Genomic DNA, 20,753 nt, shown 5'->3' on the forward strand with positions numbered 1-20,753 from the left:
CAGCAATGCTCATTACAAGTGGTACATGTTACAGTCCATTTTACATAAACAATAAAATAAAATTATATATAAAATATATTTTTAAATTATATGATCGTGTCATGTGTGCATGTAAATTGTTAAAGTGACGTTGAAGGGGAGGCAGCGCGGTCTGATATGGAAGCCCATTTCCGCCACATAAGAAAAAAAATCCTGCTCTGGTAAATTATAATTATAACTTTAGTGTCATAATCTATTTGTTATAGCTCATAATTATGACTTTTAAAGTCGTAATTACAAAGTTTTTTCCTCATAATTATGATTTATCAGAGTATATTTTTTTCTTAAATGGCGGAAATGGGCATGGTCTGATCCTTAAAGGGATAGTTCAACCAAAATTGAAAATTGTCATCATTTAGTCACTCTCATGTTGTTACAAACCTGTATAAACTTCATTGTTCTGATGAGCATAAAGGAAGATATTTTGAGAAATGTAAAACCATTTGTGGATCCCATTTACTTCTATAGTATTTTTTCTTCCTACTATGGAAGTGAATGGGATCCACGAATGGTTTGGTTACAAACATATCTCAAAATATCTTCCTTTGTGTTCATCAAAACAAAGTAAATTATGCAGGTTTGTGAGAGTAAATGATGACAGAATTAAAAAATTTGGGTGAACTATTCCTTTAAAGACTATAATCAGGATGACAGACAGACGCTGTAACTGTCCCTTCTGGCAAATAAAGTACTAATCCTACCATGGTGACGGGTTGTCTCGTGAATATTAACCACGGTACGCTGAAATAGTAGCCAAAAGGCAGATGTTATACGTGGGCGCTACTCAAATGGACATTGATGCTTTGGGTCGTTAATATAAATTTGAAACATGGGCTTTTGCTGCGCCCCAGACAACTAAAATGTGATATATTTTCCGCCTCAACACAAAAATAATGTCTGAAATGGCTCTCATTTAATGTTACTAAACACTTTAAATGTTTTAGTGTTCAATTATTTATAATAGTAATGTTTTAATGTTACGAAATACTTTTAACGTTCCTAAATTCCGGTGTCGAGGTGGGAAATATCGTAAATCTGAGTTGTCTGTAACGCAGCATTGGGAAAGGTTACCAAGCAACGTAACGTTACCTGTTTACTATTCATGAGCCATGCCGTACGACGGTGCGGGGTGCTGTGTTGTGTTTTGTGTGGATGTAGGTCACAGCATTAATGCACCCCTGTCATATATCACTTACAGCTCTGATGGGATGTGTGTTTAAGACAGCGGGAGTCAACATTTCAGCTTAAAAATCAAACAAGGCATGTTTGTTCTGTCGTAGTTTTATTAGATGAGCAGCATTTGCTTGTACTTGTAGTGATTTCTGACTGTTGCAATGAGAAAACAATGTTCATCAGTGTTTATTTGGTGAAAATAATTAGCTAAATATTATTATTAGTAGTATTTTTATTATGTTTGCATTTTGGTGGTACTTAAAAGGATTTTCACAAGCCGAGGTTGTTGTTTGGATAGGTCTCCATTACGTTCTTCTGTAACATGTTTGTAATGAATATGATGTTTGGATGGAAGATGTCCTCATGTTGTAATGCAAATCTTGTTTATTTATTGCATCATAGCATTTCCAAGAAACAGACCCATGTGAAGCAGAGAAGTCCAGTATGGGTCAGTCGGTCGCCTGTGGGGTGGTGGAGGTAATCAGGGCAGGATTAGTTTAGATTCACATTATCCATCAATTAGTGAACACCTGTCTCTGTCCTGTACACATTAAGGTCAAAAGTCTTGAAATCCAGTTATACACCTAGTTCTGAGCTAAAGAAACAGAGAGATAGAGAATGAACACATTGTTGTGTTTATGTTACGTGTGACCTCAGAGAGATTTTAGCTTTATCATCCTGGTCTGCTGATGTTTCATCACTCTCATGGGTTGTTTTGAAAGCTGGGAGTGTGAATATCAGATTGATCGGAGCAGGTGACTCAAGACTGTAACTGTATAGCATCAGACGGCCAGACGTCCGTGGCATATGGGACAATCAGACGTAGGCAGCACAGCTCAGTCATTCAGAGCTAAACAAGTCTATGGTAAAACCTGCTGTGTGTAATTTTTTTGTTTTTTTTTTAAAGGAAGTTAAAAACCTAAGCTTATAAGAAAATCGTATTGTGGTTAAATGGAATAATAACCTGACAGGATTGACTGTGTATTTCAGGAATGTCTTGGAATAAGTATGTTGTTAGTGAAAATGGCACACAGACAGAAGCTACGTCCATCACGACGACCCTCAACCCAGAAGAGAAACAAGTTGTTGGAGCACAGGTGAATGTAAGTGAATAAGAGGTTATTATTTTAACCAGTGACAGAAATATATATATATATAAACTAGGGCTGCATAACAATTAATCGCAACTAATCGTTTGCAGAATAAAAGTTTTTGTTTACATCACATATGTGTGTGTACTGTGTATAATAATTATGTATATATAAATACACACACATATCCGTACATGAATATGAGAAATAATTTTTATATTTATTTATCATTTATATTATGTGTGTTTATAGATAATTATTATACACAGTACACACACATATATGATGTTAATAAAAAAATTATTCTGCAAATGATTAGTTGCCCTAAAAAACACTGCCAATCTTAAATATATTATGTTTGTGTGAGAGAGTGCGTACTGTATAATCCTTCATGTGTTTGTGTCAAGTCCGATTCAGAGGTATGTCAAGGGTACGAGGCAGTAACAGTGTGTGTGCCCGCTGAAATGCCACCGGATGTGCCAGTGACGGGCGAGTCGTTCTGTCAATGCCCGGCTCAAACAGAACTCAACTCAGATGTTCAGATCAATGCCAACACCCTTAGCTGCACCTGTGGAGAGGAAGAAGAAGGTGACTGATTCATTTACATTTGAAATCACAGATGGGATTTTACTCAAATCGAAATTAAAATAATTAAACACAATTTACCGCGTAATCATAAGGTTATATATACAGGGTTCCCACAGGTCATGCAATTTCCGGAATATCATGGAATTTTAAAAGGTCTTTTTCAGACATTGAAAGTCAGAGAATTTGTTTTGTCCAAGTCATGGAACATCAGGGATATTTGTTTATTGCTTTTAAAATTTTCTTTGAATGCAATGAAAACTGAAATGTTTTATTACAAACTAAAAGTGGTTAGTTTGTTATTGTGCTGAAGGATGTGATTGGGTGTGGGACACTGACAGTAAATCATCCGGTGTGTCTTTGAGTTGCTCTAATCGGACCGTGAGCTTCCATTCGGAGCACAGCTCTGGAACGGCCGCTGTCCGGGGCTCACGAGCGCTCAGTGATGGACAACACTTCTGGGAGATTAAAATGACATCACCTGTTTATGGCACAGATATGGTGATACTTCAATACTTTTGCAATAATTTACCTCAAACTCCATTTCAAATGTAATGTGTTAATAATAACATCTATATTTGCAGAAAAAGCTTCATGCTATTTAGAAATATTTAATATTTTAAAGTCTTTGTAAGTAGGACATCAATATTTTATGATTTCTGTTTGTTTATAATGTACGTTACGAGTACAGATGGTTGGTATTGGTACATCAGAAGTGAACCTGGATCAGTTCAGATTCAGTTTCTGTAGTATGTTGGGTACAGATGAAGACAGCTGGGGTCTGTCATACACGGGTAAGGTCAGAGGTCATGTGAGATATTCAATACAATACTGTTATAAAAAAGTGTGCATTTTAACCAATCGTCTGTCATATTGATTTAGGTCACCTCCACCATGAGGGGTCAAAGGTGAACTTTTCCTCACGCTTTGGTCAGGGTTCAATTATCGGTGTTCACTTGGACACCTGGCACGGCACGCTCAGCTTCTACAAGAACCGGCGACGCATTGGTAAAACAAATTGGAAAGATGGGACGCATATTTGTAGTCTTTATATATGATTTTGAGGGAGGGACAAACTTTTTTGTCCGTTTGAGCCTGTTTTTCTGGAGAACAAACATCTGTTATTAACCTTTAACTCTCTCTCTTGATTCTGTCAGGCGTTGCAGACACACATTTACAAAACAAGCGTCTTTATCCGATGGTTTGTTCAACTGCAGCCAAGAGCAGCATGAAACTCATCCGCTCGCACTCAGTGCCCACCACCTTACAGTACCTGTGCTGCACACAGCTGCGCAACATTCTGCCCGACTGCGCAGACGCTCTGCATGTGTTGTCGTTGCCGCCAGGTCTGCTGCTGTCTAACCAACTAGGATGGGTGCTAAGTCTCGGCTGTGCAGACAGGAAAGACAAAGCTATGCAAACAGAAGACCAATACATAAGCCCAAACCCTTCCCGCGCCAACAGTGAACATGATTTGATTTTCCACAGTACAGATGAGCTTCACTGTGATTCTCCCTTTGGCCTGGAAGCCTCTGTATATCCTGATGAATCTTATCAAGACTCTGTCTCTGTAATGGATGTTGCCTGTTACCTTAATCCCTTTCCTTCTTCTGACCACGCCCTCTACTGTGGCTCCACCCTCATCTCTGACCACACCTCCCCATCTGACCCTACCTATCATCACACACCTGCTCTTTGTCCTAGCTGTGACTCTTCCCAGCCTACCGTCAGTGTAAATGACCCCAACTCCTCCTTACACCCCAAATCATGCAATCTTTGCCCCGCCTCCAGTGATAGTGACTCGGATGAATTCTTCTCAGATTTAGAGACATGCCAAAGAAAACGCTGTCGCTGGACATGAGAAACAAAGTTGTTTTTATTGCATGACTCTTTCACATACTAAATGCTTATGAAAGCACAGAGGATTTTGTTATTTGCGGATATGAAAATGTAAAATAAAAGTTTTTCCTATAACAAGTTTGCTCATAAATTTTATAATTTTCAATGCCAATATTTCTAGTCAAGTGACACTGTTTTGCTGAAAGTTTGAGAATTAGGTGGAAAAATATTGAATTTAAACAGTAAAAGTCGATCAATGCCAAACATTTGTCATCACTGGAGTATTTTTCAGTTTTATCTGAAGCTCTTTGATTGGTTTTGAAGTATTTTGTTGTGTGGATTATTTATGAGGAACCTCAAAACCACGCAGATCTGTTCAAATATAATTTCTATGTTGTAAAGCATTATTTATTTATTTGCTCAGACATGAAGATACAGGATAAAATGATCTTATACCTCAACTTACGTATAAATAAATTGCCTTTGCTGAGGTCTGAGTATGACTTTCTGAAATCTCAAATGATGACATCACTGATCAATATCTGATCACTGATCAATTATTCAGTCAATTATTGTGGCAGTATAACGTCATTTTTAACCAAATCACTACTACTCTAAATACATATCTGATTTTAACCCTTTAGTTTGTGTATTGCATTGATTTTAAGGTATGTATTTATTTATTCTTTTTTATTAGTTAAGTTTCCGTCTCTTGTGTTTATGGTTTATTATGATATTATATTGTTTGTTATATACTGACTGTCTAAGAGTAACAAGTAAATACATTTTGTACTTTTTTTCTTATCGATTCCTTATCTGAAGCAAAAAATTAAACCAAACAACATGATTGGATGTTTTTTGTAGACTCTTATTTGCTCTGATCATAATTTGTGAAAGTGTCAGTTTAACCCTTAGTCTTCAACTTTTGCAAAAATCTCATCCACTCATATCTTGAATCATGCGGCTCAATTGTGGGTTTAATATCGAGTTTATCCACATACTGATCAAATATAAACATAAAATGCACTTGAGTCCTTTTGCGTTTAACAGTGCATTCAATGTAAAAATGACTGAAGTCAGAAGTCAGTTAGCAATAAAGTGCAAAATGAATGAATTCCTGTCTTAATCCAGCAGAAGTTGAGGATTCTGAGACGTCAGGAGGCGATATATACGGCCTGAGACATCAGGACCGACACGTCTCTCTTTGGCTCCACTTCCAACAGTGAGATCAGCCAATAGTTTGCGTCTCTCCTCCTCAGACGGCAGATCCTCATAGGCCTGTTGGCACACAAAAATAAGAGTGAATTAAAACAGCTTTATATTAAAATCTCTCAGATTTTGTCATTACCTGCATTAAAAGGGAAGGTGAGGGGTAGGCGGTCGACACAGATTTGGCCGTGGGAACACTGACGCGCTTCAGCTGCTGTATCTGACGTGTCCACACCTGGGCGAGGCCGCGGCCATCTCTCTCCACCCGCGCACCTCCTGACCATGAGCCGTCCATACAGAACCCCAGCTCGGGATCACCACACAAAACCCTGATAACAAACAATGTCAAATGAGAAACACTGCGTGAAGCATAAGTATATTTGAAAAGAAATAACTATGGGTCCAATACTGACTTGTAAGGTCTCTTGGATAAAGCTTTGGTAACTGCGATCACATGATCTGTCACTTCTTCCCAGCCAAACATAAAGTAAACAGCAACGTTCCAGCAAAGTTGGAGGTGAACCAACAACTGCGCATCACAAATGTAAGAAATGCAAGTCAGATTACTGCAGGAGAAGAGTTACAAGATCAGACTGAGAATACAAGAGAGTTAATCTGACCTCTTCTGCCTCCAGATTCTCATGATAGAGGTGAGGATCATCTTCATCCCAGGATCCTCCTCTTTAACACACACAAAAACACTCACTGTCATTTATCCACTATAATATTATTCAGCATTGTTCTGAACTTATTTTAAAGGGGACATATCATGAAAGTCTGACTTTTCCATGTTTAAGTGCTATAATTGGGTCCCCAGTGCTTCTATTAACCTAGAAAATGTGATAAGGAACAACCTAGTAACTTAGTTTTGGTAAACCATACTCTGCAAACATTTGAAAAAATAGGTCATTAAAATTGGTCTCCCCTTGTGATGTCAGAAGGGGGAAATACCGCCCCTTAATCTGCACTATCCAACCACGGCACTGCAATTAAGTGCAGAGATCAGCTCATTTGCATTTAAAAGGACACGCACAAAAACTGCACATTTTAACATGTTATAATAAGTTATCTATGTGGTATTTTAAGCTAGAACTTCGCATGTGCACTCTGGGGACACCAAAGATTTATTTGACATCTTAAAAAAGTCTTGTGAAATGTCCCCTTTAAAGTTTTTGAGAGGTTGTTTTTATACCTTTGATGTTGACCAGTCACTAAAATTGTAACAACTTTTCCAGCCATTCTTTTCAAGTATTCAGAGAGATGCTGAAGCAGTGACTCCGCCTCCTCTTTTACTTCACCAATGAGAGCCTGAGAAAATAGAAACATTAAATGACAAAATACAACAAACTGACTATCTGGATACAAGTTTAATGACTGACCATCTGATCGGTGTCTTTTTTATGTGATGTCACCATGTCATTAAACTCATTCTGGGAGATCACCATCAGAACCTGATCTTCTTCAACAACTCCATTTTTATCCGCTTGCTCAGTCGCCTGTGTACACACAAATATGCAGAAGTAAGCACAAATATGTTTTGTTTTACATAAGATTAACAGGTAACAGTCTGAGTTTAAGTCTCACATGAAGAGCCTTTCGTGTCCATCTGATGCTGTTGTGAAGACTCTTATCCTCAATACGGTTCATCAATGCCAAACCATCTAAAGTCTCGAGCAACATATCACAACCTGCGTCCTGTAACAACCCTAAAGAAACAAACATCACCATATATATATATATATATATACACTACGAGAGAGAGAGAGAGAGAGAGAGAGAGAGAGAGAGAGAGAGAGAGAGAGAGAGAGAGAGAGAGAGAGAGAGAGAGAGAGAGAGAGAGAGAGACCTGTATGTATGCGAACAGTGAGACTCTTGATGAAGTTTTCTGGTTTTAAAAGATTTAGTTTCTCTGCTGCCTCTTTTCGTTTCTGTTGTTCCCGTAGTTTCTGTTCTTTAAGCTTCTCCTTTTCTTCTCTCTTTTTCTCTCTATAAGCTTTTCTCCTCTCTGTGTCCTCCTGCAGCTCCTCTCGTGTCCTCCTCCTCCTCCTCCTCTCGGGGTTCTTCACTTCATCGGTCGGCTCAGCGGAGCTCCTGCATGCGGCTGAACGGCTCGAGTTCGCGTCCTGATCGCTATGATCGAGTTTTACGTCACTCTCATTCTCTGAATCTGAGATTTCCCAAGTGTGTGCTCTCTTTAAAATTGACATTTCAAATTTTTTATATGTAACGATAACTCATAATTATAATAAATACTACATTACATTTTAAATATACATTTAACATTCTGATTGTTATGTTGAAGTTTAGCTAAATATTGTTATTTAATTCTCATGATTAAAGTTTAAAGTCTCACTCGGTTGCTACATCGTTGCCAGCCTCTGTATGTAAATAAGTACGGGGCGGTGAAAGGGACAATATTCCTAGGATTGCGATTCAACAATCAATAAAAGTCTGAGAGAGATGCCGTTTAAAATCGTTTTAGTTTAGATTAAGATAAAAAAAATATTATTTTATTAAAATGTATATAATTTATATAATTATTATAGTTTTGTTATCATTTTATAATTTATTACTTAAACAACTTTTAAATGTACATAACCCCTATGATAAACAAATAAACTTTACTTTAATACACATCATTTCAAATAAAGACCTTAATGTTTACACTTTTTCTTATTTATATTAAATGTAGGTCTTTTTATTTTATAATTTTATTCTCTTTTTAATTTCTTTAAAAAAATTAATTGGACCTATTGAAAAATTATTCTCCATAGGCCATCCTATCCCAGGTCAGTCCATTTTAAACATTCTAATTGTCACTGTGTATAAAATGTGTTGTCTAAATTACACTGCGTTGACTAAACGTATAATAAAAACATTTACATTTTTTAAAAATTAAAATTAATTTCTACTGTGCTATTCACAGTTGTGAATTGTTGCAAAGCAATTTTACAACAACAACAACAACAACCCAAAAAAAACAAACAAAAAAAACAAAAACGTTTTAGAACAACAAACAGTAGAGACATAAGAAAAATAGTACATACATAATGAAAAAGAAATAATAGAAAAAGCAATTTTATGAAATATATTGAAAACACTGAGTGTTGCAAAATATTCATAAGATATTAACAATACTATTTGTAAAAAGAGTTTAGTTAACGTGTTTAAACGTGATTAAATTATCTTCCAGTGTTTTTCAGTGGTCAGTATCAGAGTTATTCTTCTCACTCAGCTCTTTAAATGCCGATTCAGCGCAGAAAAAACAACGTCAACCCTTATCACATGACTCTCGATTTGTGACGTAACGGAAGTGTCGTTACGTAGAACACATGGATCGACTGCAGCAGCAAGTTTGCAGGCTTCATTATTTCCCTATGGTTTATATATCAGCAAATATCTGCGACTCTTGCAAGAGCAGCATTGTGAAAACTCCTCGTTACAGTGTGACAAAAACAAACAGAATTAAACAGGACTGCTGCTGTATGTGAAGACTACAGAGTTTAATCTGCAGTCGACATGGCCAAAGCAGCAGAACAAGGTACATTTTGGAATTATTTGTTATTTTGTTTTAGAAGATTTGTGGGTTTCGTCCCATTCAAGAGGAGGAAATACAGAAATAAGGCATCTGTGATTTATTTCATGTTAAACATTATAGCTTCTTTCATTAACTCAAGAACGATAAATATAAAAATTTACATGTTGTTAATAGATAGTTTGTAAACAGTAACTAGATACAGACATGACTAACTTGTGTGCCTGTGTTTATATTTGTTTGCAGCCTACTACCGGTTTGTGGTCCTGTTTTTCAACTGCATGCTGACATTTGGCTCTTATTTTTGCTTTGATATTCCCAGTGTCCTACAGGAGCAGTTTCAAGGGGTGAGATGTGACTTTCTTATTTTACTGACCTCTGACATCATCACCTGTTTTATGATTTTATTCATAAGATAAGCATTCTGTACCTCTTAAAACATAAGTCATGCAATTTGTTAATTGCACGAATAACCAAGCGTGTGTCTGACTGGATTTTTCCCTGCAGAATTTGACATGCTCGAACGGGACATTGAGTAACAGCACTGGTAATGGCACGGGAACCTGTGTGGAGGGTTTGGGAATGACACCGCAGGAATATAATCTGCTCTATGCCATCTATGCCTGGACGTGAGATACGCACAAACACTTTCACCCAACCAAAACTGACTGACCGAGTCTGTGACCTCTGACACTTCCCCCTGTTGTTTGTTTATTTCAGGAATGCTGTAGTGGTGATCATGGCAGGATTCCTTATTGATAAATTGGGAAACCGCTGTATGTTTACATAGCTTTACTGAACTATAACTTTGTAAATATATTTACTTTAGTATATATATGAGTATAATTAGTGTGATGTGATTTTCCCTTTTATAGTTGGTGTGTTCCTCTTCTCATTCCTGACTGTGTTGGGGTCGGCCATCTTCGCCTTGGGGTCTCATTTTAAAGGCACGACGTACCTGTTGCCTCTCATGTTGACTGGTCGACTTCTGTTCGGTTCTGGAAACGGATCCCTCACCAGTATGAGATCAGATATTCATCCTTAATATCACTGATAGCTTGCAGGTTTAAATGAATAGTTCACGCCAAAATGAAATCAACCAATATTTTACTTGCCCTCAAGCCACCGTAGGTGTGTATGATCCTCTTCTTTTAGCCAAACGCAGTCTTGAGTTATGTTAAATAATATCCAGATTCCTCTCAGCTTTATACTGGCTTTGAATAGTGCCCCATTTTAAAGATCCATCTATCCATCAAAAACAAATCCATACAGTTATTAAACGTCTTCCGAGGTGAAGTGATGGGTTTTTGTAGTAGTTAGGTAGTTGTTTCAGAGGTCAATTTTTCATGAGCATGTGTACGGACGTAGTTTATAAAGTTTGAAATGTAAATATTCATCACTTCACCTAGGAAGGCATTTAAAGGAATAGTTCACCCAAAAAAAGAAAATTCTGTCATCATTTACTCACTTGCATGTTGTTATAAACCTGTATAAATGTCTTTGTTTTGATGAACACAAAAATATATTTTGAGGAAAGTTTGTAACCAGGCCCCATTGATTTCCATAGTAGGAAAAAAATGAATACTATGGAAGTGAATGGGGCTCAGGTTTGTAACAACATGAGAGTGAGTAAATGATGACTGAATTTTCATTTTTGGGTGATCTATCCATTTAATAACTGTTTGGATTAGTTTCTGGTGGATAGATGCACTTTTAAAATTTTAAAAATGGGTCACTATCCAATGCCATTATAAAGCTGAAAGGAGCCAAGATATTATTTAATATAAATGACTGTGTTTGGTTGTAAGAAAACTAAAGTCATATACGCCCCCAGGATGGCTTGAGGGTGAGTAAAATATGGGCTGATTTTCTTTTTTTGGTTATTCCTTTAACTCTGGGAACACCGGCTGTATGTTTGATTCTTTTCGAGGATCTGAAAATGTGCCATCCAGAACTCACTGTTATAAGTTGTTGTTGTTGTTGTTGTGTGTAAAAAGGCATTGGTGATAAACTGACACTGATAACAAGTTTGTCTCTCTTGTGTTAGTTGTCCAGAACCGCATCACAGCGTTCTGGTTCCGCGGGAAAGAGCTGGCGCTTGCGTTCGGACTAACTCTGGCGTTTTCCCGCTTGGGCTCCGTACTGAACTTTTTCCTTACTCAGAGGTTCGAGTCTCAGTATGGCATGCAGTGGACGCTGTGGGGAGGTGAGAAACATGTTCATCTAAAGCTGTGAGGATGTTTGAACAACACGTAAAACTCATGTTATGTGTATTCAGGGACGCTTCTGTGTGTACTCGGCTTCCTGTCAGCGGTGACGGTCAGCGTTCTGGATAAGATGGGCATGAAGCAGCTGGGCTTGGATGGAGTGATGCAGGAGGAGTCACGTAAAGTGGTGCGAGAGACATGATGATAAAAGACGACAGGCTATGTTCTGAACATCATTCTACCATACTTAAGTTTTACTGATTGTGTTTATTTTTGTGTGTTTAGAGAGTTCAAGATGTGAAGCGTCTGTCTCTCAGATACTGGCTCCTGGTGCTTACCATCATGTTCTTTTATAACGGGATCTTTCCCTTCATCGCTGATGCCAGGTACAGTAATGCATGCGTGCATACGAGGTTTATAAATGGAAAAGGATTTGTATGTGCTGTACATGTGATCGTGATTGTGTGTGTTTTAGTAAGTTTATCCAGGATAAATACAGCGGCTACAGTCAAAAGGAGGCGGCGTACATTGCAGGTGCTGTGTATGACAGTTCACTGGTGCTGTCTGCTGTCGTGGGAATCCTTATTGTGAGTCAACACACACAATAGTTGGTTTTAAGTACCGTATCAATACTGTACCATAGTTATAAACATGGTAATAATAAATGAATACTATGGTAGATATCAGAGAATCATGAGTTATTTTCAATCATTTGTTTGTGTTTATACCGTAGGATTATGTGGGTCTGCGTGGAGTTTTTGCAGTGTTGTGTGCTGTGTTTACACTGCCTGTGTTTGGTCTTCTGGCCTTCACGTTCGTTCCTCCTCTTGTATCAACCATCTGGCTCGGCATCACTTACTCATTTGCTGCTGTGAGTATGCTTCAGATGGACTTTACTTGTTTAGTCAACACTTTAGTTGGGTCTTATTATTGCTTTTGGTATTCTGCATTCTAGGCAAGTATGTGGCCTTCGATTCCTCTGGTCGTACCCCAGGCCACACTGGGTACAGCGATGGGACTGGCCACATCAGTACAGATGATCGGCATTGGCATTTCTAACCTGGTGGTGGGGCAGATACTGGGCACCAAGTCCAGGTGACATTTATGACAAACATTTATGTTCGCACAATTTAAGTGTTGTTGTATAGACAAAATATACAATGGTATTACCATGTTTATTCATCAAGATACTATGGTAAATGACTTTAGTTATCATGCATGGTATCATTACATCTGGATACTGTGCTGATATTCTCACATCATACATCAATATGTTACATAATTACATATTTTACATATTTTTTGGGAGGACGGAAATAAACCCACACATTTCACCAAAATCGAAATGGTCAATAAACATGATTTTACAGGTGAATGTAACTACAAGATCACAATACTTCAGTTTAAAAACCTGTGCTTGTGCAAACATTAAAAATGTGAGTTTGATCCCAGGAAACACAGTGATGAAATGCCTTAAGTCACGTTGGATAAAAGTGTAAAGCAAATGCATGTAAATGTAATATACTTTGTGGTGTGTGTGTGCAGTGATGCGAAGATCCCACTGTGGAGATGGCAATACATGATGATCTTTATGTTGGCCAACACCGTCAGCTGCATCATCACCTCCAGCATCCTCAACATCATTGACTATAGACAGGTACACTGCACACACATCCTCCTACGATCTCTCTGAATCACCCATGATCGATAGGTTACCATAGCAACAGTATGAACCGACCAGAAGTGTGAATAGTGTATTCAACAAGAAGCAGGATGAGCTGAGTGATTCTTCCAATTGTGACACATTCGTACTAAACCTTGAATTGTGCCATTACATGATTTACTCCAATTTATTTTTTTTAACATCAGCAACCAAAAATTAATAGTACAGATCTCTTTTTAACACTTGTGAACATTTTTGAAAATCAGAGGTTATTTTTGCCTATGGGTACATTTGAAAAGAGGTGTATTTAATTGTTTTTTCTGTGTTTATAGGGGGCCACTCTCAATAAGACGACTAAGAGGTCAGCAGCTGAGACAGACAGAGAACCACTGGTGAATGAAGAAAGAGAGAATAATGAGGAGATAAGCAACTCTCCATCCATCAACCGAACCTAAAAAGAATTCTGCTCCTGTATGCCTAAAGGGAAAATATACAAACATACATTTATGATCAAATTAGTGTCATATGATGTTTACAATAACACACAGCCTTTGGTATCCTGATCTCCACATTGTTTCGGTCTGTATTTAAATTCCGGACTGCCAGTTGTTTCTGTTTATTGTAGAAGTTTTTTTTCAATTAGACGTTTTTATTGGCAAAAATATGTTTTTTAATGGCAAAAAATATGTTTTTTGTCCGTTCATTTATTGTGTTAAGCCATTTTATCAGGAGAAAATGATTTATGAAGAATACAAATAATGTTTAATTTTGTATTTACAGCTGCTTACGAAATTATACAATAATTGTTTTTAATTTTTTTAACAAAACAAAAAAATAAAATGTTATACAACAAAAAGGTTAGAAGTAGTGTCTTTTTAAAAATGTTTGCACAATTACACATGCAAATCATATGATCATATGTCAATATTTTTAAGTACATAATTAATATTTTAATCATACAATACAATTTTATGTTAATTAGAAAATAAATGTTTTTGAAAAAAAATACATCATATGAATTATTTTACTATTTTGTATAAATATTTTAATGAATAAAAAAAATACATAATATGATTATTTTACTATTTTGTATAAATATTTTACTGAATCAGATACTCCATCAACTGATATCGCACAGCCTCGTGGGGGCGCTGGAGAGCCGCTCAGGTGGGATTGGTCACTATCTGGGGGCGTTACAAGGAAAGTTAACCCAAGACAACAAAGCAAACATAATGAATTATACTTATTAATTTCTATTTCGTAAAGAAATCAAAACCACCAAACGAAAGTTTAACTAAATATATAATGCAACCTTTGGGTCAGAATTACTTATGTTTACACCGTGCACAGTCCACCTACCTTGAAACTTGAAACAAAAATCTCTGTGTTCTGATTGGTCAAAGCCCACTCTAACCTTTAGCCGAGTGGGCGTGTTCCTATCGTTAATTGGCTATGGTGAGTGTCCGTTAAGTCTCGCCCCGCCTATTCAGTCCGCTGCGTGTGTTGCGAGTGGACGAGTTTGTGTGTGGAGATCGCAGCCGGACCCTTGTGATCAGCTGTGACCGTGGGAAACGGACCCACTGCGATCATCCGGACTTGCAACAACCCACCTTTGGACCGGAAACTTTTAAAAGAAAGCAATAATTAAAGCACATCATGGAGTTTCGGAGTACTTGTAACGTTACTCTCGCATCGCTGAAAGCTTCATCGGACGCCGTGAGCTAGTGGAAAGTAAACACGTTTATTACTCCAGCGCGCTCCACTCGGACTGTTTTTATAAGTTTGTCATTTCGTTATCAACTTGCACTGAGCGCGCGTCCGTCTGCCTGCGGGGACGCCCATGGATCGAGAACGCGGAAGGGTCCCGAGCTGAATCCCCCTCAGAAATCAATCCAGGAGAGCTCGGACCAACAGCCGAGATCAGCCAGTGATGGGCAGCTTGGGTCGGGCTGAACCCCTGCTGATTTACGGGCTGTCAGTTACACTGGAGTGGCGCGATGTTTTTGTAATATCATGATAATGCGTTATTATATCATAAGAGATTTTCTTTAATTGTAACAACTGAAAGACTGTGTGAGAGCACTTTTTGGCTAAATTATTATTTATTATTTTTGAATTTTCTCTCAGCGTGGGTCCTGTCAGATGATTGTCGTGCATGAATAAATGATGAGTGTAGATAGTTTGTGATGAGGCGGACTGCGGCGCGCGCGCGAGGACTCTCTGGTGGAATTATTGCGCAGTTTTTAAAATAACGGAAAAACGGATCACGGAGCCACGCACCCACGCGCACTCATGGCACAGAGTCCACCCGCGAGAGAAAACGCCTGTCGAAAATTCCAGGCCAATATTTTCAACAAGAGTAAATGCCAAAACTGCTTTAAAGCCCGTGATGCGCACCTGCTGACTGATGACGACTTTACACAGGTAAAACAAATACCTGCGACATTACCTTATAACTAGTCTTCATATACCTGCAACATTACCTCATAGCTAGTCTTCATATACCTGCAACATTACCTCATAACTAGTCTTATATGCCTTTAACATTACCTCATTATAACTCATAACTAGTCTGACTCCTGCAACATTACCTCATAACTAGTCTTCTTATTCCTGCAACATACCTCCTCATAACTCATAACTAGTCTTTACATACCTGCAACATTACCTCATTATAAATCATAATTAGTCTTTATATGCCTTCAACATTACCTCATTATAACTCATAACTAGTCTGACTCTTCATATACCTGCAACATTACCTCATGATTAGTCTTCTTATACATTACCTCATTATAATTCATAACTAGTCTTTATATGCCTTCAACATTACCTCATTATAACTCATAACTAGTCTGACTCTTCATATACCTGCAACATTACCTCACGATTAGTCTTCTTATACCTGCAACATACCTCCTTATAACTAGTCTTTACGCACCGGCCACATTACCTCATTATAATTCATAACTAGTCTGCATATACGTGCAAATTACCTCATAACTTGGTCTTAATGTACCTACTACATTACCTCGTAACAAACCTTAATATACTTACTTGCAACATTATCTCTTAACTATTTCTCTTAACCTGCATATACCCTAATGACTCTTCTTATACCTGCAACATTACCTCATCATAACTCATAACTAGTCTTCATATACCTGCAACATTACCTTGTAACTTGTTTACATATAGGCTACCTGCAACATTATCTCATTATAACTCATAACTAGTCTTAATATACCTGCCACATTAGTCTATATATACCTGCCACATTACCTCATAAGTAGTCTACCTGGATTAAGTACATTGTAACTTGTCTTAATATACACAACATTACCTCATAACTCTTCATATACAACATTAGCTCATTATAACTAGTATTCACACAGGTAATACATAACCATACAACATTATATCATAATAACTAGATATGACACAGGTCATATATGGGTTAACTCATTATAAATAATAACACGTTTTCATACACGTCATTTACCTGCAACAATACCTTATTATAACTCAAGGCTAACTAAACTCAGTCAAATACTTTGGAACTAGGTATCTGTGTGCGCCGGTGCATAATATATTTGGTTTGGTTTTGTCTTGTTGTGGTGTAGTGGTTAAAGATCTGCACTGCTTAAAAGGTTTAATCCCAAGACAGATTCATTCATCATCAAGCCCTTTATGAAGACACTTAACCTGTGGTTAATTCAGTAACTAATGTACCGTAAATCATTTTGGATCAAAGTGTCAGCATTAGTGATCCTTATTAATTAGTCTTGTAGACATTAGAGGTTCAGTTCTTTCATGTTGAATGCTCCTCCTTCATTTGTAATTCAGTTTGGATAAAAGCGTCTGCTAAATGAATAAATATACTATGTAAATGTAATGGTTGTTTATAAGTTTAAACTTGTGGTCTGGTTTGGGAGTATCTTCCGGTTAAAGATCTGGACTGGTAACTTAAAAGTTTTAAATTGGTTCATTTTTGAACTGTGACCATTGTGAGTGACCTCAAGTCAATTTACTTCAGGTTAACCCAGTAGGACTAAACCTTAAGGTACTGAAGTGTTCATTAAAAGCATCAGTTAATTCATTGTGCAGCGTCGTGATATGTTGTGGTCTGGTTTTGGGTGGTGGTAAGTTGGTAAAGATCCAGGCTGCTAAAATGTTATAGATGTTGATCACATAACGATCTTAATCAAGACACTTAACCTCAGGTTACATTAGGATAACTATCCCATCTGTAGTTTCTTCTAAACTACTATTTTGTGGAGCAGTTCAGTGTGGTTTTATGAGATATATTAGGCAGTAAATCGACCCAAAATTCCTCTCATATAAGAAGAACGGATCTATTTCAGATCACAGCTCCAGAACTCTTTTACTGTAAGGCCACCCGCAGCCGGGGGGTTTCCAGTACAGCCCCACTTTATCCGTACAAATTACTGCAGCTGGGTCTCTCCAGTATATTAAAGAGGTGATGTGGCCTCAGTTTTCTAGTAACTAACTGTATTGGTTGGATTGTTATCAAGAATGAAATGATGATGCCTATGGAAGTGTTCCTGTAGCACTTTGGATAAAAGCATCTGCTCAGTATTTTTTTTTGTGTTAAAGAGAAATTTATAGAAAAGCACGTCAGCAAGTAACATCATGCAGAATTGGTTTCAACTCAAGGTGTTGTGGTTGTAATAAATTGAATCAGGTGTTTTGTATTTACAAAATACAGCACATCGCTGCAGTTATATAATCTGTTTGAGTATAAAGTTAACATGAAACTGTTTGCCAATTTTACATCTATATAATAAAGTATAAGATTCAACTGAAAAAAAGACGTACGGTGGGACTTGATATTATCCATTTGAAACTGATTGGGTAGGTAAAACTGGTCTCTTTTGACAGGGGAGTGGTTGAAAAATAAGAGGTCTTGACATTCGCCAAAAGTGTTTTTTCAGAGCCAAAGCAAGTTGAAAGATTTTTATTATTTTTGTTGCAACACAAGCGGTTTATATGAAGTCACAGATGTCAAATGATTTTTGCAATCTTGCTAACTTTTTCTACTTTACTTTTGTTGGCAGCTCCAAGTGTAGTTCGCTTCTAGCCTAAGGTTAGCTTTTTACTTCAAGTAAACACATTTAGACTTCAACATTCATAAAAGTTGTGTTCATCTGTAAGGTTAACTTATTGGATGAAACATGTATCTGTCATAAACTTTTGTTAAGCACACTGTAAAACAACTTGGTTTTGCAAGAAATTCAACCTACTATTTTAAGTATTGCCCTTGAAAAGTTGACAGTTAAAATTGTTTAACTTCATTTTTTTAAGTTAAAGGGCACCTATTATGGCCTTTTTACAAGATATAATATAAGTCTCATGTGTGCCCAAAATCTGTCTGTGAAGTTTCAGCTCAAAATACCCCACAGATCATTTATTATAGCACATCCAAAATGCCCCTATTTTGGGTGGGAGCAAAAATGCTAATTTAAAACCTTTAAATGCAAATGAGCTACAACTCCTCACTTCCTTACAAACATAAAGTGGGTGCAGTGCTTTCAATTAAAATAGATCTGATTAATACAGTCTGAGACAATAGTATCTAGTGGACAGAGTACTAACTCGCTGGGGGTGAAAACTATGGAAATGCAGGACTGTAAGTGGGTGGGGCTTAATCAATGTGACCTCACATTGATAAGAGAATCAAAATGGCATGTCTAATGAGACTGCTTTAGTTTCATCACAGGGTGGTTGTGTTCACAGACTGCTAACACACATTATCTCCAAACACCTTGTAAAAGTGATTTTTGCATAATAGAGGCCCTTTAAATTAGCATTAAAATATATGTTGACAAAAATGTGAATTTTTTAAAGTGCACAGAGCGATAATCCAAAAGTTTTTTGAAAACGAATGGGCTTTTTGGGGAGGGTACCAGTGTCTGCTAACTTCCGGGTTGGCCTACAAAAATACATCATCCCTGCGGCACTCTATAATTGACGCTTCCGCCGTTGGTGTATGTGGCAAAAATGTCATCGCAGATAGGGCAGTTGTGTGTGCTGAATGGTCAAGACCTTATTTCGTGTGGCGGCGCTGTTCATTGCATTTTGGGAAACACTGCGGCTCATATGAAGTCTGTAAGAGTTTTCCAGAGTTTTGTGCTGGCAGATTGTGTGTGGGTCTAATAATGTCGTGTGTCAGAACACTATAAAATCATCACCTGTCACTGTAGTTGACAGCAGATAGGTAATTATGGGTAAATAAATCAGAAGTGAAAGCAGCATGTCAGGGCAGATTGAGACACATCGTAGCGTGAGAATGTTCGTGTTTTATCCTGGAGTTAAACTGTAAACTTAAAACTATGACTCGAAGCTCACATAAATGTCTTTTCATCACATTTTAAGCCAAGCATTACTAGTGCTAATAACTCAACCTTAGCACCACACACGATTCATGCTGCAGACATGAATGATCCTCAGATCTTGCAGTTTGTTAAGGAGAGATGTGCTTTGTTTTCAATCTCATTGAAAAGAGACCTGTGCCAGAATATCATAAAAACTTTTGACCCAAGAACTTGCTGGGTGTATTCCTTTTAGACGTCAAAATATCTTTTTTTTTAATTGTTCATTCCACACATATTTATGTTCACGCTTCTGTCATGCTTCTACGCACCATGCTAAGACAGACACAAAGAGTCAGAGCTCAGTTCTGCTCTTATGAGAATAAAAGGGGGGCTGTAAAAATAAACAAAACAGAGTTTAACTATTGAAGAGGAAAATCTGTCCTACATTACCCCTCTCTCTTCTCATCAGAGTTGTAAAGAGACAGTGATTTCCCAGAGCACAATCTTTCCCATTAGCAGAAGTTCAGGAGAAACTAGATTTGCATTTCAGAAGCAATCCCACTGCTGGCAACGTAGCAAAAGAAAAGTGTTAACATTTCAGAGAAGCTTTGATTTTATGCTTCGGTTTCCTTTAAATAAGATGCTCTTGTTACCCAAACATAAGGATGATGGTGGTGATGCACTTGCTAAGATGCAAAGTGTGCTGTCAAACATCAGAGATATTCCACTTTCATAAAAAATCTGGATAATTTACTCACCCTCATGCCAACCAAGATGTTTATGTTTTTTTTTTTGTTTAGTCGAGAAGAAATTATCATTCCAGGATTTTTCTCCATAAAGTGGACTTTAGTGGACCTCAACAGTTTTAATGCAGCTTCAAAGGACTTTAAATGATCCCAGTCACAAGAGTCTTATCTAGCAAAACAATTGTCATTTTCGCCCCCCAAAATTTACTTTAAACCACAACTTCTCATCTTGCATTAGCAATGTGATGCACCAGCGTGACCTTACGTATTACATAATCACGTCGAAACGTCACACATGACGTCTGCAAATCTACCGCACTAGTGTTTACAA

At 37.4% G+C, this 20,753-nt stretch overlaps 4 protein-coding genes across 12 annotated transcripts in view; 3 read left to right on the forward strand and 1 right to left on the reverse strand.

The window, feature by feature from the left end:
- Nucleotides 1-1,225: 1,225 nt before the first annotated feature.
- spsb3b (splA/ryanodine receptor domain and SOCS box containing 3b) lies at nt 1,226-5,579 on the forward strand. Of its 4 annotated transcripts, none has more exons than XM_073813168.1 (7): nt 1,226-1,299; nt 2,203-2,315; nt 2,711-2,891; nt 3,202-3,389; nt 3,580-3,682; nt 3,771-3,896; nt 4,046-5,579. In XM_073813168.1, exons 2-7 carry the CDS (start codon nt 2,205-2,207, stop codon nt 4,747-4,749), a joined length of 1,413 nt encoding a protein of 470 aa, XP_073669269.1. In that variant the 5' UTR covers nt 1,226-1,299; nt 2,203-2,204; the 3' UTR covers nt 4,750-5,579. The 4 variants fall into 4 exon arrangements, with proteins under 4 accessions (XP_073669269.1, XP_065114917.1, XP_065114914.1 ...); XM_065258845.2 differs by lacking the exon at nt 1,226-1,299 and adding an exon at nt 1,611-1,689; XM_065258842.2 differs by lacking the exon at nt 1,226-1,299 and adding an exon at nt 1,720-2,077.
- eme2 (essential meiotic structure-specific endonuclease subunit 2) lies at nt 4,851-8,324 on the reverse strand. The gene is made up of 8 exons (XM_065258852.1): nt 7,783-8,324; nt 7,521-7,642; nt 7,316-7,432; nt 7,129-7,244; nt 6,557-6,617; nt 6,350-6,465; nt 6,076-6,265; nt 4,851-6,005 (listed from the first exon to the last, which is right to left on the reverse strand). The coding sequence occupies exons 1-8, from the start codon at nt 8,141-8,143 to the stop codon at nt 5,850-5,852; spliced, it is 1,239 nt and encodes a 412-aa protein (XP_065114924.1). The 5' UTR covers nt 8,144-8,324; the 3' UTR covers nt 4,851-5,849.
- A 993-nt stretch (nt 8,325-9,317) lies between these two features.
- mfsd1l (major facilitator superfamily domain containing 1-like) lies at nt 9,318-14,186 on the forward strand. The gene is made up of 13 exons (XM_065258848.2): nt 9,318-9,477; nt 9,718-9,818; nt 9,979-10,100; nt 10,192-10,247; nt 10,347-10,490; nt 11,519-11,677; nt 11,750-11,865; nt 11,964-12,064; nt 12,154-12,265; nt 12,412-12,549; nt 12,634-12,773; nt 13,224-13,335; nt 13,674-14,186. Exons 1-13 carry the CDS (start codon nt 9,456-9,458, stop codon nt 13,794-13,796), a joined length of 1,446 nt encoding a protein of 481 aa, XP_065114920.1. The 5' UTR covers nt 9,318-9,455; the 3' UTR covers nt 13,797-14,186.
- A 671-nt stretch (nt 14,187-14,857) lies between these two features.
- The window catches only part of LOC135740446 (uncharacterized), a 51,689-nt gene continuing 45,793 nt past the window's right edge, over nt 14,858-20,753 (forward strand). For 4 of the 6 annotated variants that reach the window (XM_065258810.2, XM_065258812.2, XM_065258808.2 and 1 more), the window contains exon 1: nt 14,858-15,765. In XM_065258810.2, the coding sequence (XP_065114882.1) occupies nt 15,634-15,765 (132 nt within the window). In that variant the 5' untranslated portion in view covers nt 14,858-15,633. The remainder of the gene's footprint in view (nt 15,766-20,753) is intronic. The other 2 variants (XM_065258813.2, XM_065258811.2) reach the window with 1 other exon arrangement.

This window comes from Paramisgurnus dabryanus, chromosome 22 (assembly GCF_030506205.2).
Source record: "Paramisgurnus dabryanus chromosome 22, PD_genome_1.1, whole genome shotgun sequence".
NCBI classification, from domain to species: domain Eukaryota; kingdom Metazoa; phylum Chordata; class Actinopteri; order Cypriniformes; family Cobitidae; genus Paramisgurnus; species Paramisgurnus dabryanus.

Bases quoted from the DNA above. Each gene is read 5' to 3' on its own strand.
- eme2 (XM_065258852.1), bottom strand. From the start codon at position 8,143: ATGTCAATTTTAAAGAGAGCACACACTTGGGAAATCTCAGATTCAGAG. The intron at 6,266-6,349 runs GTCAGTATTGGA...GTTTGTTATCAG, and splicing joins TTATCCAAGAGACCTTACAA to GGTTTTGTGTGGTGATCCCG. The intron at 6,006-6,075 runs GTAATGACAAAA...GTGTGCCAACAG, and splicing joins CACCTTCCCTTTTAATGCAG to GCCTATGAGGATCTGCCGTC.
- spsb3b (XM_065258842.2), top strand. From the start codon at position 2,020: ATGGGACAATCAGACGTAGGCAGCACAGCTCAGTCATTCAGAGCTAAA. The intron at 2,892-3,201 runs GTGACTGATTCA...ATTGTGCTGAAG, and splicing joins CTGTGGAGAGGAAGAAGAAG to GATGTGATTGGGTGTGGGAC. The intron at 3,683-3,770 runs GTAAGGTCAGAG...ATATTGATTTAG, and splicing joins CTGGGGTCTGTCATACACGG to GTCACCTCCACCATGAGGGG.
- mfsd1l (XM_065258848.2), top strand. From the start codon at position 9,456: ATGGCCAAAGCAGCAGAACAAG. The intron at 12,550-12,633 runs GTGAGTATGCTT...TCTGCATTCTAG, and splicing joins TCACTTACTCATTTGCTGCT to GCAAGTATGTGGCCTTCGAT. The intron at 12,774-13,223 runs GTGACATTTATG...GTGTGTGTGCAG, and splicing joins ATACTGGGCACCAAGTCCAG to TGATGCGAAGATCCCACTGT.